At 46.3% G+C, this 15279-nt stretch overlaps 1 protein-coding gene across 3 annotated transcripts in view; it reads left to right on the forward strand.

Annotated features, from left to right (window-relative positions):
• The window catches only part of KIAA0753 (KIAA0753 ortholog), a 68288-nt gene extending 62096 nt beyond the window's left edge, over nucleotides 1-6192 (forward strand). For all 3 annotated transcript variants that reach the window (XM_008581113.1, XM_008581115.1, XM_008581114.1), the window contains exon 19: nucleotides 4655-6192. In XM_008581113.1, the coding sequence (XP_008579335.1) occupies nucleotides 4655-4772 (118 nt within the window). In that variant the 3' untranslated portion in view covers nucleotides 4773-6192. The remainder of the gene's footprint in view (nucleotides 1-4654) is intronic.
• The last annotated feature ends 9087 nt before the right edge of the window (nucleotides 6193-15279 follow it).

Here is a 15279-nt window from a genome sequence, read left to right on the forward strand (position 1 = left end):
CATCTTTATATTTCTCTCACAGTGATAGGAATATAGAAACTGAAGCAAATATAAAAACGAGGTAATCATTTCTGCTTCTAGTAATGATGTACTTGGTAATTTGGACCACCTCTCCCACTGAGGATAACTGTTAATAGAAAAACTATATTAAAAATAAAACCTATATGGGCTGGCCCCGTGGCTTACTCGGGAGAGTGCGGTGCTGGTAGCACCAGGGCTGCGGGTTCTGATCCTATATGGGGATGGGTGGTGCACTCACTGGCTGAGCGTGGTGCTGACGACACTGTGCCGAGGGTTGTGATCCCCTTACCAGTAAAAAAAAAAAAAAAAAAAAAAAAAAATACTATATGCTTGAAGGCATCAAGAGGTTAACGAGGTAATGATGAATAACTGGGCCAGGATCCTGGAGAAGACAGGGACCCAGGGAGGGTAGTCCATTTTTTGGCACTGGATAGTCAATTGTTGGGAGTGGCAAGTGGCACTTGCATCACAGGTTGAAATCCAGGGGTTACCAAGGTCAGGGAATTGCCCTGGTAAATTTTTCTCACTTTTGATTGGGACCCTGACAGTTTACACTCTAGAAGTACGGTGACCTGGATGTAAATAGGGCTTATCAGGGCCTCCACTGAGGTCCAAATTAACTCAGTTCCTGAGGTTGGATTGAGGTGATTCTAGATTGTTATTGTCCCCCTGGCACCAGTCATAAGCAAAAATAAATTTTCTCTGGAGGAAAATAATATTATCTTAGGACTCAACTTACTTCTACAATTTTCAAATACAATGTCTGGTATATGGTGAAAAATAACCAGGCAACAGAGAAAAAACAGAATAATAAGAATAGTCCCACAGCAGCTTCAAATATTAGAACTATTTCATAGACATTAAAATAACTGCCTAGTGTGTTCATAGAAATAAAATGCACAGCTTAGAATTTTGGCAGAGAACTGGGAACTAAACAACATCCAAATGTACATTCTAGAATGAAAAATACAATTTCTAAAATGAGGAATTCATTGGGCTGAATAGCAAATTAGACACAACAGAAGAGAAAATTAGAGACTTGGAACATGGGTCAGAAGAAAAGGTCCAGAGTGATGCTTGGAGACACACAAAATAGATGAAAAGTAAAGAAGAGAGGGTAAGGGACATGGAGGATAAAGTAAGAAGGTCTAATATATATATTGTTGGAGTCTCAGAAGGAGAGGAGGGAAAGAAAATGAGTTAGAAACAACATCCAAAGAAATGATGGCTATCACTTTCCCAGAGTAACAAAAGATATCAAGTCATAGATTCAGAAAGCTCTAAAAACCTCAAGCAAGAAAAATAAAAGGATATCCAAACTTAGCAATATTATAGTACTGTTGAAAAAGAGAAAAAAATCTTAAAATCAGCTGGAGGAAGAAAAACACAGAAGAAACTAAAATAGTAGAAGGAGGAAGACCTGGCAGATCTTTCAAAATTACAAAATAAAAGAACTACCAATCTGGAGTTCTAAGCCCAGTGAAATATATATCAAAAAGGAAGGTGAGAAGAGAGGTTCCGGGCAAATGAAGCTGAGAAAATTTAATACCAATAGACCTTCACTATAGGACGTATTAAAAGGGTTTTTTTTTTTTTTTTTTTTTTTTTTTTTTTTTTTTGTCTTTTTCCGTGTCCGGCAACGGATCGCAACCCTCAGTGTCGCCCCCATACCGGACCGGGGACCGGCAACGGGATCGCAACCCTCGGTGTTGGTCCCGCGCCTCGCTCAGCCAGTGAGCGGGAACCAGTCCGCATGTGGGATCCAAACCCTCGGGCGGGAGCGCCGCCGTGCTTCCCAAGCGGCGCACTATCCATTGCGCCACCGGGCCGGCCCTAAAAGGGTATTTTTCAGGCAGAAAGAAAGCAGTCACAGATGGAAGGTCAAAAATATAGGAAGGCATGAATTAAAAAAAGTAAATATGAAGGTAAATGAATTGTAAAAAACTTGTTTTCTGCTGATGTCTTATGGGGTGTGTGTCTACGCATACATGTTTAAAGTATGCTGTAACAATAGCATATAAGATATGTCAGGAAGGGGATAAATGTAGCTTGCAGTCTAAGGTTCTTGCATTGTCTGTGAAAAGGGTAAGAATATCAATTAACTTTAGATGTTAAGTCAAGGATGCTTGTAATCTATGGTGGCCACTAAAGGAATAATAAAAGCATATATAGCATCCAAGTTAAAGAAGAAAAAATGTATTTAAAAATTACAAAATTTAGAAGGCGAGAAAGAAGAGAGAACAAACAGACAAATAGAAATACTTAGTATTAAGTAGTATAAACTCAAATATATCAGAATAACATTAAATGAAGAAGGACCTTACATGCCAAATTAAAAGACAAAAGATTGTCAGATTAGCAAAAACAAAACCAAACAACTGGGGTGCGATTGGGGTAGGAAGGATACGAGATGGGGAGTGACCCTTAATCTGCATTTGCCTTTTTAATATAATTCTGACTTTTGGAACCATGTTCATGTTTCCTACACATCCCCCCTGATCAATAGGATGGAGAATACCCTAAATTAGAATACGTACAGAAACAGGAACCTAACTGTGTTTCAGATAAATAGCATAACCATACTAAAGGGGACTGAGACAGATAAGAACTAGCCTAAGTGTACTTTGACTCTATACCCTCTGGCTGAAGACAAAAAGAACTGCAGAGCATGTGCTGAATTCTGGTTAGTAGGTTTCTTTTACATAGTGACATGGGTCAACAGTTCTAAAACTACTTTCTGTATGTTTTAGGATTGATCAAATAAGTACATTGTGAGTAATGGGAGTGAGGTTACTGAATGAATCCTCTGTTGAATTGGAATGAGAGGTATTTCTTATGAAAGTAGGGTTTTTGATAGATATAGATACAGGGGTGTGTCTGTGTTTCTTAGTTTGTCTGCTGAGAGGACCCAGAAACAGAGGTACCAGTAGCAGTGAGCACACCTGGCATCCAGATCTTGGTTTCTAAATGCTGTTCCCCATGAAAAGGTACTAGGGCTCTTTGGAGAAAGGGCTGATTCCAAGACTGGTGCTGTAAGGTGAACCTGGAACATCCTGTTGTGCCAGAAAGGAAGTGCTCAAAGAATGATGGGGACTCATCAAGAGGACACTGGAGCCAGCTCAGAGGGGCTCCCGCTGGCCAAATCTAGGACTTTTTCAAGCATCAAAATAAATAATAATAGTAACAGACTACAAACTGTTGAATAAAGCAAGAATTTATAAAACCAAACTGATAATGAATGAATGAATGATTGAATGAATGAATATATAAATAAATAAGGGAGATGGAAAAGCTGTCTCTCTTGCTGTCTTCACTTTTTTTTTTTTTTTTTGCATGTAGAATGCTAACTCGTAGATGGAGAAGGAATGATGGAATTAGAAAATCAGTGTTTGGCAACCCTGTAATAATTGATTCAGGCTGAGAGGTTCAGTGAGAAACAGGATATTTATTTATTTATTTATTTATTTATTTTTTTATGACCGGCCACACCGCGCTCAGCCAGTGAGTGCACCGGCCATCCCTATATAGGATCCGAACCCGTGGCGGGAGCGCTGCTGCGCTCCCAGCGTCACACTCTCCTGAGTGCGCCACGGGGTCGGCCCAGAAATAGGATATTTAAATAATCTCAAATCATCTCCCTATAATACACGTATTATTAATTACAAAGAGAATATAGTAACTTTCCAAGTGAGAAACCTGGCAGACATCACTGGAACTAAGTAACCAAAATGGGACAAATAGATGTCATGATGCACTGAGGAGACAGTGTCCCTTCTGTGGCATTTGTTCCAAAAATGTATAGCTTGAGTCTAATCATGAGGAAACATCAGACAAACCCAAATTAAGGGACATTCTACCAAAAAAAAAAAAAAGAAAGGTCTTTATTCTTCAAAAACTGTTAAGGTCATGAAAGACTGAAGAACTATTTCAGATTAAAGTAGACTAAAGATACACGACAACTAAATGCAACGTGTGATCCTGGATTGAATCCTGGACTGGAAAAAGTTTTCTTTTACATGACATTATTTGGGTGGTTGGCAAGATTTGAATAAGGTCTGTAGATAAGATTAGGTAACAGTTTTGTATCAGTGTTAATTTTATGTTTGTACCATGGTTATCTAAGAGAATGTGCTTGTTTCTAGGAAATACACGCTGAAGCAGTTCAGGGATATCAAGTCTGCAACTTACTCTCAAACATTTAAGAAAAAAAGGTGTGTGTGTAGAGAGAGAGGAACACAGATTTGGAGTATCAACCCCTGTCCCACAGAGCAGGCACTCACCCTTTCCTCTGTCAGGCATTTAGGCAGCTGTCAAAGGCGGATCTGAACTGGGGCTGGGTTGCAGCTTGTTAGTTTCTGGTCACCTCCAGTTTCAAACATCTCTAGGGTGAGGTGCATTCTGTGTGTTATAGGCTCGTCGCTCTAGCAGGACTTTGGGATCTAAGCACCACCATCTTACTATATAGGAACTCAAGGCCTCATGCTGTGTTTTTCTCTTCAGAAGTATCTTGGCTATTCTTGGCCTTTTGAACTATTATTTAAGTGTTAGAATTGACTTGAGTTCCCCAGCCAAGAAGAAGAATGACTCCCGTGTTTGGCTGTACATACCTTTAGCTGTGTCGTTTGTATTCCAGCTTTTCTGAAGAGCTGGTAGATGAAGCTCTGGGGGACGTGGCTGCTGAACTCCAGGATGCGTGTGAAGATTATGCAGAAGCTGTGTTCACCTCAGAATTCTTAGAGGCTGCTACGTAAAGACTCTCCAAGGCCGCTCGTGTCACACTGGAGAAGGGATGGCACCGCCCTTTGTTTTAGCCCACAGGAAATGTTTATCCTCAGCTGTCCATCCAGGCCCAGAAGGTGCTGCCCACTGAAAGGAAGGAAGTGCCAGCGGGGTCATCCTCACTTTGCATTTTCTCATAGTCATAGCAGTGGTTCTGGAAGTTTATGATGGGATATGTTACGTTTCTCAGTGCCCTGGAAATGTGAATTGATTATGACAATACAATATTTTTGGGATGTATAATTTTCCTATTGAAATATTATTATGTTTTTTCCTCTAGCTCACTTTGGTGATCAAAATGTTTTGAAAGGTAATAAATAAGTATATTTCACAGAGATTCAAGTTGCTTTTGAACTCTGGGAGGCATCGATGCCAATACAAGCGTTGTTACTCTCTGGTCTCATCACCTGGCCCAGGTTTCCCATTTTGGCAATTTCCTGTCAGGATACCTGTCCCTGCTAGGTTTTAGACTCAGGTAGAGCACAGAGTTTGGTTATGCTGCCAAACCTCTGCTCTACTGCAGCTTATTAAAAAGAGGAACCCCCCAGTTGTCAACACACTGTAATAAACATACATTTCTTTAATGTTCAATTCCCAGGTGATTTTTCACATTTTTGGTTCCTCAGAGTCTTTTATTGCGGTGTGTTGACACATTCCATTACAAAAAACTTTCTCTGATTTCAGAGGAAGTTTGAGGACATCAGGAGAGGACCAGGCATTCTCCTGAGCCTGGTTAAAGGTACAGAGCTCACTCTCTCTCTAATGGGGTCAGGAGTTTCTACATTTCCATACCACAAAGGAGTCCTGTGTGGGAGCGGAGAACAGATCTGGATGGTCTCCCCAGAGACAGGGAGAAATTTAATAGCTTGGTCCTTGAACATCTTATAAGTCATGTTTTGCCAAGAGAGCAGTCTCTGTGTTTTCAGAAACTCTGAATTCAGAAAAAGAAAAGGGATGTGCATAGAAATAAAACCACAGCCTGGCAAAAGTTTCCTTCAGTTTTTTGCCTGAGGCTTGGTGAAAGAAATGTGAAGAGAGAATGACATGGGGCGTGTCCTGGGGAATAATGTGAGTCCTTTTATAACGTGTGTGGTGTTGTCATCTGGGATTTTTCTCCAAAGTACTAGTATTTCAGGTGATAATTTAAATTGCTCGATCACACTTATTTGTGCAAAATTGTGTGAAAATTTGTTTAATGTTAATGTTTTCCTGCTTAATTTTATATAACTTCAGAATTTACAGAGCTTCAAAGGAAATTACAGGTCTTTAATCTGAGGAGTTAAATGTGTACACTTGAATTGAGAGGAGCACCTGTTGTTGATAGTATAAAGTAATTTGTGTGGCAGTTTTTACTGTGCTGATTTTTTAAAATAAACTCAATATTTTAAAGTATATACATGTCTATTTGAAATAATTTACATCTCCTTTTTTTCCCTTAGGCGAAGTGAAATATGATTTACAGAAACCACTGAGAGTACATGTATATTTGATTTGAGCCTAGTGGATTATTTGCCACCCCTCGAAACCCCCCTGAAAAAAAAGTAAATGATAATAAAAACCAACATGTACTGAGCACATACTAGAGCATTGCTCTAAGTGTTTTTCCATATACTAACTTATTTAATTCTCATATCATCTGTGTGAAATGGGTACTATTATTATTCACATTTTATAGATGGATAAAATGAGACACAGGAGGAGACAATTTGATCAATCACATCTGTATTTCCTGGTGCTGTGGTCATGGATTCACTTATCCCCATAAAGATGATTGTAGCAATTTTGAGAGTTCACTTGAGTGCCTTTTCCTGCCACTCCTTGTCCCACTCAGCATGTCCTCTGGAGCAGTCCCTTTCCTGCTGCAGCTTGTCCACTGAAGGATCAAGTCCAGAGGTGCCTTGTTTCAGGATCTTTCCAGTCTCCCCTGCCCCTCCCACCAGGTGCATTTCCCCCTCTCTGACTCATGTGGGTGAGACTTAGGCCTGCCTGCCTGTCCTGGTGTCTACTCTGTAGCCCTCGCCCATGGTGAACCTCTGCAGCCAAAGCATTCTCCAAATACACAAAAATAAATTACAGGAAATAAAAACGTTTGTTTGAAAATGGAAGTTGAATCCTTAGGATATAGATTTTCCCATTTATAGCCTTGTAGCTATCCTGGATCTCTAGGATATTTGTTCTTTGTGAGCAAGGGCCGATCACGGATGAGTCACTGTCTAATTCCCTTCAGTTTTCTCAGGACCAGAGACAAGCATGAGTTTAGTACTTTGGGTTGCGTAGGTGTCCCCAGTTTACAGAGATGCTGAAGTTCGTAAGCGTGTTTTTAGCACTTCCCACTCTGATCTCTCCAGCTTCACAGCTCTGGTCATGTTGGGTTTTTACCTGTTTACATACTTGCCTCTAGTCTGTTCAGCATCTTGAGGGCAGAGACTCTGCCTAGCATGTAGCTGGTGCTCAGTAGATTCTTTTAATAAAGAGAGAAGGAAGGCACGCTTTTGGGGGGATCGATTTTGTACAGCAGGGGGTCTATCGTGTCTTAAGTATAGTCCACGGAAACCGATGTTGACCTTTTGTGATCCTGAAATAGAATGCCATCTATGAGAAGTATAGATCCTCTCTGAGGTGCTGCTGCCATTGGAATTACAACTCGGATGGCAAGAGAGGGCTTCTCTCCTCCTAGAGCAGGGGGTGCATCTCAGCCTCGCGCTGCTTCTGGAGCTTAGCATGCTTTGGTCAGGGTGCTCCTGCGGATTGGGCTTGGGTGGGCCCCAGGCCTAGAGAAGAGGGCAGAGAGAAGTGAATGGGGGACCACCGAAATGATGCCCTCCCTCTTCCTCTTTGTACCTGTTACAGTGTGGGCATTGTGGCCCCTTCTCCTCTGCCTGTTGGTGCCAGGGGGCAGGAAGTGGTGGGGGTTGGAGGGGAGATGTTCTCTCTTTGCTCCCTCCCTTGGCTCACAGTCGCTGCTTCCTTGAAGGCAGGGAGAGTGTGTGTAGGGGGCGTGGGTGCGCTGGAGGCAGTGTCTGGGGGGGGGTGTATGTCAGCTGCCACCCTGTGTGCCAGTGGGTCTGAAAGGCAGGAGTAAGGGGCTGAGCCAAGCCCCAGGGCCAATAGCGGGGAAGGGATCCCAGTCAGGAAGTCTCTGTGTTCTCTGTGAGCTGTGTAGGTGTCCTAAACTCTCGTAGGTTCCTGATAGGAGCTCTGTGCTTTAGCACCTTGAGCCAGTGATGAGAATTCCTTGCAACACCAGTCAGTCAGGGGTGTCCATGCCACCGTGGGTGCATTATCACCACAAAAGCACCTTTGGAAGGGCTAGCCTAAGAGAACTCCTGGTTCCTTGGGCTCTTGAAAAGCTGCAGAAAGGAAGCAGCAGAAAGGCGGTGACCTGTGTCTTTATAAGTATTGGCTTTCTCCTGTTTGGCTCTGTTGGGTCAAGAGCAGAGATCTCCGATCTGTTCGCACTGGCGTGTGTATTAGCTGGCTCAGCCCAGTAATGAGGGCCTGTGTTGGAAGGGCTTCTTATCAGCCTTAGGAAACCCTGACTGGGACCCTGGGTGGGCCTCCAGGCCCAAGTGAACCCCATCAATACTGTCCATCAATACTGGTCCCACCCTGACCTAGAGCGCAGCTCTGCTGGCCAGACTTGACTGGCTTCTGTCCTCAGGCCCCCCTCACTAGCTCTAGGGCCCCCGTGCACAGTCTTCCCAGGGCCTGAAACGTGGCTTCTGACCCCCCGCCAGAAGCGGGGAGGCTGCTGCCAAATCTCCCCGAGGCTGCACCGCCCTCCTTGGATGACCTGCCTAATCTGCTGCTCTCCCTGGAGTCCCTCACTGTTCCTGTACTCCACCTGCTGGTAGACTCACTGACTTTTCTTGAAGCCAAACTGCTGCCTTTTACCATTGTTCCTGGCTGACTTTCCATCCATCCATCCAACTGGACTTTCTCCCGTGGCCTGCAGGCAGGTGGTCCATCCATTGCCACCACCGAGTCCACCCCTCCCCAGCCCCCCAGTGCCCCAGCGGGTGTGTCCAGATAGGCTCTGCCATGTCCTGCTGCCATGGAATAATTAAGACACCTCCACCTCTCCCCTTCACTGAGCCCTGGCTCTCCATGGGTCTGCTATGGAGGCTGCTCCCTTCCTGTTTCCTTCTGTGATGCAGGAGAGGGTATTAGTATCTCCTTGCTTCCACTGTGTCTTCCTGACCACTACTGCACCCTCATCACAGGGTGGCTACCCCCTTGGGAAGTCCAGGCCATTCTCATGTGTGTCCTCCGCCCTGGTGGTACCAGTCATGCCCCCATGAGACACACTGTGGGTCTTATAGTTTTTTGTTTTTTTTTTTCCTTTTTGTCTTTTTTCGTGTCCGGCAACGGATCGCAACCCTCAGTGTCGCGCCCGTACCGGGCCGGGACCGGCAACGGGATCGCAAACCTCGGTGTTGCTCCCACACCTCGCTCAGCCAGTGAGCGGGAACCGGTCTGTATGTGGGATCCGAACCCTTGGCGGGAGCGCCACCGCGCTCGCAAGCGGCGCACTGTAGCAGTGCGCCACCGGGCCAGCCCGGGTCTTATAGTTTTTATCCCCCCCTCTACCCATTCCAATAAGTCTTTGTGGAGAATCCTAAAAAGTCTTTCCCAGAGTTCCTGGAGCATCCTTATGCCAAAGAGCTGCTTAGCTCTTCCATCTCAGCAACCCAACTACAAGCCGGCTGCTGGGAGATCATAATTGCGAGACACCGCCTGCTCCGAGTCCTCATCTCCGAGCCCTGGCAGCCTTCGCTCCCCCAGGCACACTGGCCTTTGCTTGCACTGCCACCTCCACCCAGCCCCCTCTGCGCTCCCCTTTTCCGGATCTCTCACTACCCTGTGTGCTCTGTGCCCTCCTCCGCCCCTCTCTGCCTCTCCACCTCCCACCCTGGACATAGTCATGCATTTCCCTTATGCTCTGCTTGGCTCCTGAGGATCTCCCGCCCACACGTCTTCCTCTGTCTTCATTGTCGGTCCTGGTGAGGTCAGCCTAAGACCTCCCACTCATGGGCTGCCGAGCCTGCAGAAGGTCACCATATTTATTCTGAGACGCTCACTGCACATTCCTGCCACCCGCAGAGTGGGGCCTGCAGCACTCCGAGTCCATCTCTATCCTTGCCTGGCACCTTGCGTGACAGTGGGAGAATTCCAGGGAACCTCCCAGCTCTGAAACGCTGTGATCAAGAGAGGCAGGAGCATTCCGATCCCAGATGTGTGGGCTCTGCCATCTACCCTGCAGCTCCACAGTTTCCTAGGCCTGAGCTGAATTTGACCTAGGAAGCCCCCCGCAGGCACTGATTCCTCGTGAGCGTGTGGGAAGCAGGCAGTCCAGGGAGCCGTGGAGATCGACTGGCCACAAGAACATGGGCAGCCACCGTCCTTCATGGCCCTAAAGACTCCCGGGAGACAGTCCCATCTCCAGGGCCAGGCTCAGTAAGAGAGAGCTGACTCTTCTTAACCCTAATTGTCAACACACTGCTTTTGGAGAGTTATCTAGAGACCAAGAGAAACTGTATGAATACTTTGGATTTAGCGGCATCTCACATCCACCCAGCCCTTTATCATTCACAGAATGCCTTTAAATATATACTCTTCTCTCATTAGGTCACTATAGCCTCCCCTGCTTTGTGTACCAGCAGTAATTCAGCTGGTCAAGAATTTGAGCCATACATTAAAATCCTGTGACTTCTGTGCCTCAGTTTCCTAATCTGTGAAATGGGGATAGAAATAGTACCCACCCAGTGTTATTGTAAGAATTAGAGGAAATTTCCATGAAGACGCTTAGAATAGCCCCTGGCAGATAGTAAGCACTCAAGAAATGATGACTATTAGGTTTATCACTAATAGTGAGAACCTGATAGTAGGACACCTTGGGCTTGTTCTCACAGGCTTAGTTCTTTTTTTGTTTGTTTTTTTTCTTTGCTTCCATGTTTTTATTTTATTTTTTATTGTAACATAGTTGATTGTACATATCCATGGGGTACAGAGTTGAGCATCCATACTCATGTGCAATATGTGATGCTCAAATCAGAATAATTATTGTATTCAATAATATACGCTGTCATTGCTATCCGTGGCCCTTTACCCATTCCTCCCACCCCCTTCCTTCCCACTTCTAGTAACCTCAGTTCTCCTTTTGAAAGTTCGATGTATTATAGTGAATGTTGTATCTTTCTTCTTTCTTTTATTCATATGTTTACTGTTTTAGCTCCCACTTGTTTTTTTTTTAATTCAACTTTATTAAGGCATAATTTACATACAATAAGAGGTGTACATTTTATAGCTCCCACTTGTGAGTGGGAACGTGCAGTGTTTCTCCTGGGCCCCAGGCTTCGCTCTGGAGTGCTTTCCTCGCCCTCTTCTCCACCCTATTGTCTCTGCTGACCCCTGTGTCTCGCCCTGCCTTGCCTTCAAGCTGGACACTTGGCAGCGCTTCTCCCAGCCTCGCCTGTGGCTGCCCCGAGTAACTCACTGTCTCCCCACTCCAGTTGGTCTGCTTGGGCTGCCTCTGAAAGACGTGCTTGCTCCAGGGCTTCCGGTGCCACCAGAGCTTCCTAAACTGACCCACGTGCTTATGGGGTAGACACAGTGTTAGCCCCACTTTACAGGCATGCTCAGGGTCAGGCAGACACAGTGACAGAGCCAGAGATCAGTTTGAATCTTTTAGTGTCCTCTCCGTTCTGTCACATGGTTGTGTCTTTCTCACAAGCAGGCGATTCTTAGATGGCCTAGAAAATCTTAGCAGATGTCAAATGTAAGTGCAATCTCCATTTTTTTTAAAAGTCAGCAAATATTTACTATGGTCCTGCTCTTTGCCAGACACTGTGCTTAGTTCTGGGCATACAAAAATGACTTGGATGTGTTTCCTACTTTCCTGGCACAGCCCAGCACAGAAACCAGGTCAGAGCAGGGCTGCTGTCTCAGTTTCCATCCACTCCAGCATAATCTGCTTCCCTCACCCCTTACACTCCCGCTAGGGCTGGGGCCTGCTGGGAGCCCCACCCACAGAGTCACAGCAGTGACTGTGTATAAGGAGCTTTATTTACCTGATCTCATTTGATTCTCACACTAACACAGAAATAGAGATTATTAACCCATTTTATGGATGAAATTGAAGCCAAGTGAGGTAGAGATTTTTCAACTAGAAAGTGGTTGTCACCAGGTCTGACTACAAATATGCTCTTCCCAGCAGTGCTGCTGCTTGGGCCTGGCACCCAGCCTGCGCTGGCCAGGCCCCTCTTCCCAGAACCTCCTGCAGGGGCCCGGTGCTCCTCTCTAAAGGTACAAACGCTGCTCTGCTGTCACACCTATGGCCTGGGCCTCCTGTGCCAGGCAGCATGTGCTGAATTGGATAGCCCCCCCAGCCAGAGATTTACTTACCTAGGCTTGCTGTGTGCACTGAGCACCACTGTGCAGATGGCCCTTCTGTCCCCACCCAGGCCAGCCTCAGGGGTGAAGCCAATGTCCCTAGCTCTCCAGTCTGGTTTCCTCCTCGGCCTCACAGAGGCGTCATTCTCAGGCAGCCTCTCCCAACGTGGTAGCAAAACGGGCACAAGCAGCCTCAGCCTGACAGTTTTCCCATTTACCAACCATGACTGAAAGAAGCCCCTCATTCCCATGGAGGCAAGAAAATGCCCCTGGCTCAGTGCTCCCTTGGCTCTTGACTGGCCCAACTTGGGTAACAAGCCCATCTCCCGTCCAATCCCTATGCTCTGATTGGTCAGATTGGAGTTACATGTCCACCCCTTAAAAAGGGGATGGGTCAGCATTATCTCAATTGTGTGGACTGAACGGGGGTGGGCAGATTCCTGTAGGAAAACCACCAAGTCCTGAAGCAGAAGGAACTGAGGCTGCACAGAGAAAAACTGCCAATGCACAGACAAAAAGGCACATCTCTTAAGACTAGGTAATAAGGCATTTTAATTTGCACTAACATTCATTTAAGGTTCAGTGCATGCTATGGAAATGCTGAGATAGTTCAGGCACAGGCCTCATATGGCAGGATGAAAACGAAAGGGAAGTGGAAGGAAAGCAGCACACCGTGGTTGCCCGTCGCAGGGAGTGATTCGTTTCTACCGAGTTAGGGCTGTGGGCTGTGCTTTCAGCAGTCTTCATGGAGGTGGTGTTTGAATTAGATCCTGAAATAGTTGGGACTCTAATAGTTGAAGGAGGGAAGGACCCCCGGGCAGAGGAAACATCATGGACAAACCCCAAAGTCTTGGAAGGGGGGAGCTTAGGTGTGAATATGGTGTGAATAGACAATATAGGCTCTAGAGGGGCTTAGCTGGAGTTGAGAGTTCCACTCTGTCATCTCAGTCCCAAGGCAGATGGAAAGGATAGCACCATGTACCCAATGAGGCTGAAGTGTTTGAGGCAGGGAAGAGTGGCCTCAGCAGCTCATGTCTTCTCCTGGCAAAGAAATTTCTCCAGCTGCAAGAAGATGCCTTGGAACGTGGATGAGCAGCTTCCCCCATCCTGTCCTCCCTCCCTTCCCTTGAAAGCATGACTTGCCCCAGATTGCCCTTGCTCGAGCTTTCTAATCTTTATTCTGTTTCTAAATGGGGGAGTCTACTGGGAGCCCCAGGCCCTTGCCAAGAGCTCTATCTGCATTGAATCAATCCCTCCTCTGAAATCCAATCCGTCATAAATTCTAGCCTCACAATCAACGTGCAGAGAGGTCTGCAGGCATGGGATTTTTTAAATAGTGAATGAGAAGCAGAATCGCTGCCCAAACTATTGAATCGGAACAATGGGAGTCTGAGGGAGGTGCGTGCAGGAGGGGCAGCTATTGAAGGACGGGCAGCTGTGACAGGGGACTGTGGAGCCCCACTGTGCCCGGCTGCGTGTGTGCCCGCTCTGCAGGCCGGGCCCTGCCCTCAGCCTGGCCTCTTCACCTTGATTAGCTCTTGCTAATGGATTTCATATCTGCTCGGTGTGACGGAGGAGTCTTGGCAATCCTCAAAGACCTGCAGAGCCTCCTCCCAGCCTTCCAAAGAGAAGCCGGCAGCCTTCGTCACCCGCATAGATGGCTCTCCGGCCAACATTTACTTTAGTGTCAAAAAGAAATCCCAGGCGTGTTTGAAGCAGATGTGGTGCCGAGTGGGCGGCTGGGCCTTTGTGAGGACAACCAGGCAGAGCCTTGGGGCCTGGGCTCTTCTGTCAGTGTTGATCCCGTTGTCCTCGCCTCCACAGGGGAGCGCAGCCATTCCGGGCAATGCTGCAGCCCTCGTGACCCGCGGCATGTGTGACAGAGGCTGCCTGGCGTGGGGGGACAAGGACGCCGGCTCAGGCGCCAAAGCTTTTAATTAACTCAGCTAATTGTTCACAGCTTAAGACACGAACAAGCCCCAGACTCCCTGCACTGACTCAGGGGGCCTGTTTCCCATCTGAACAAAGGCACAGATTAAAACAGGAGTTTGTGCTGTTTGAAAGGTTGACTCCTTCAAAAATCTGGACAAAACCTCTCATCAGAAAACACACACATATATACGCACATGTATATGCATATATACACACCACACACACATATACACACACACATACCCACCTACTCATACATAGATACACATACACACCTACATGTGCACAAGACATACATGGACATAATGTGTGCACATAAACACACATACATATACGCACTATATACACACATGCACATGTGCACATGCAACACGCATGCACACGGCACATAAACACGCACACACACACACTTTCAATTTCATGTGCAGTTTCACGGGGCTCACAATCCTAGGTCCAGGCAGTCCTGAACTGAGTGTTTAAGTCCGGGACCCTCCCCTTTAATACTCTCTGAAGTTGTGTATGTACGTAGCAGTGTCGCCATCACAAAGCGCCATCACAAAGCATTTTCCAATCTCTTCCTCTGAGGTAGACAGAGGAGTATTTATTGCCCCCTTTTCTGCAGACAAGAACAAAAGCGCAGAGTGGGGACAGGTCTCACAGGAAATCGGCGAAACTGGGACTAGACCTAAGGTCTTCTAATTCCCACTCGGGTGCTCATTCGGCTGCATCACTGTTTCCTCTAGCTTTTTTAGCCCATGCTCCCTTTTGATGCACAAACCAAACGAAGCAAAACCCCTCATTCTCCCCACCTCAGGAATTTCTAATAACCCTCTCACTGTTGGGAGGGGAGCAGAAATCTACTCCCCGGAGTTGAGGCTCACTGAATCTCAAGCTAAGAAGGCTCTTGTAAATTTTTACTTTGTATAGCTTGAAATAGAATTTCAAGAATAGAACTCTGAAAATCATGTTATTCTTATTTTCCAAATATGAAATATTGCAAGTGGAAAGATGTAAAACCACACAGCCCCGCCAGACAAGCGCTAGGGAAGGACTGCAACCTCCTCATTCGCTGGCCTGGCTGATCTTGGAGGCCTCCAACCCTGCTCTGCAGTCTCCTGCTCAGGACAGCGGGGTGGGGGGGACCCTCAGGCTGGG

This window comes from Galeopterus variegatus, unplaced genomic scaffold, assembly GCF_000696425.1.
Source record: "Galeopterus variegatus unplaced genomic scaffold, G_variegatus-3.0.2 Scaffold2269, whole genome shotgun sequence".
NCBI lineage: Eukaryota > Metazoa > Chordata > Mammalia > Dermoptera > Cynocephalidae > Galeopterus > Galeopterus variegatus.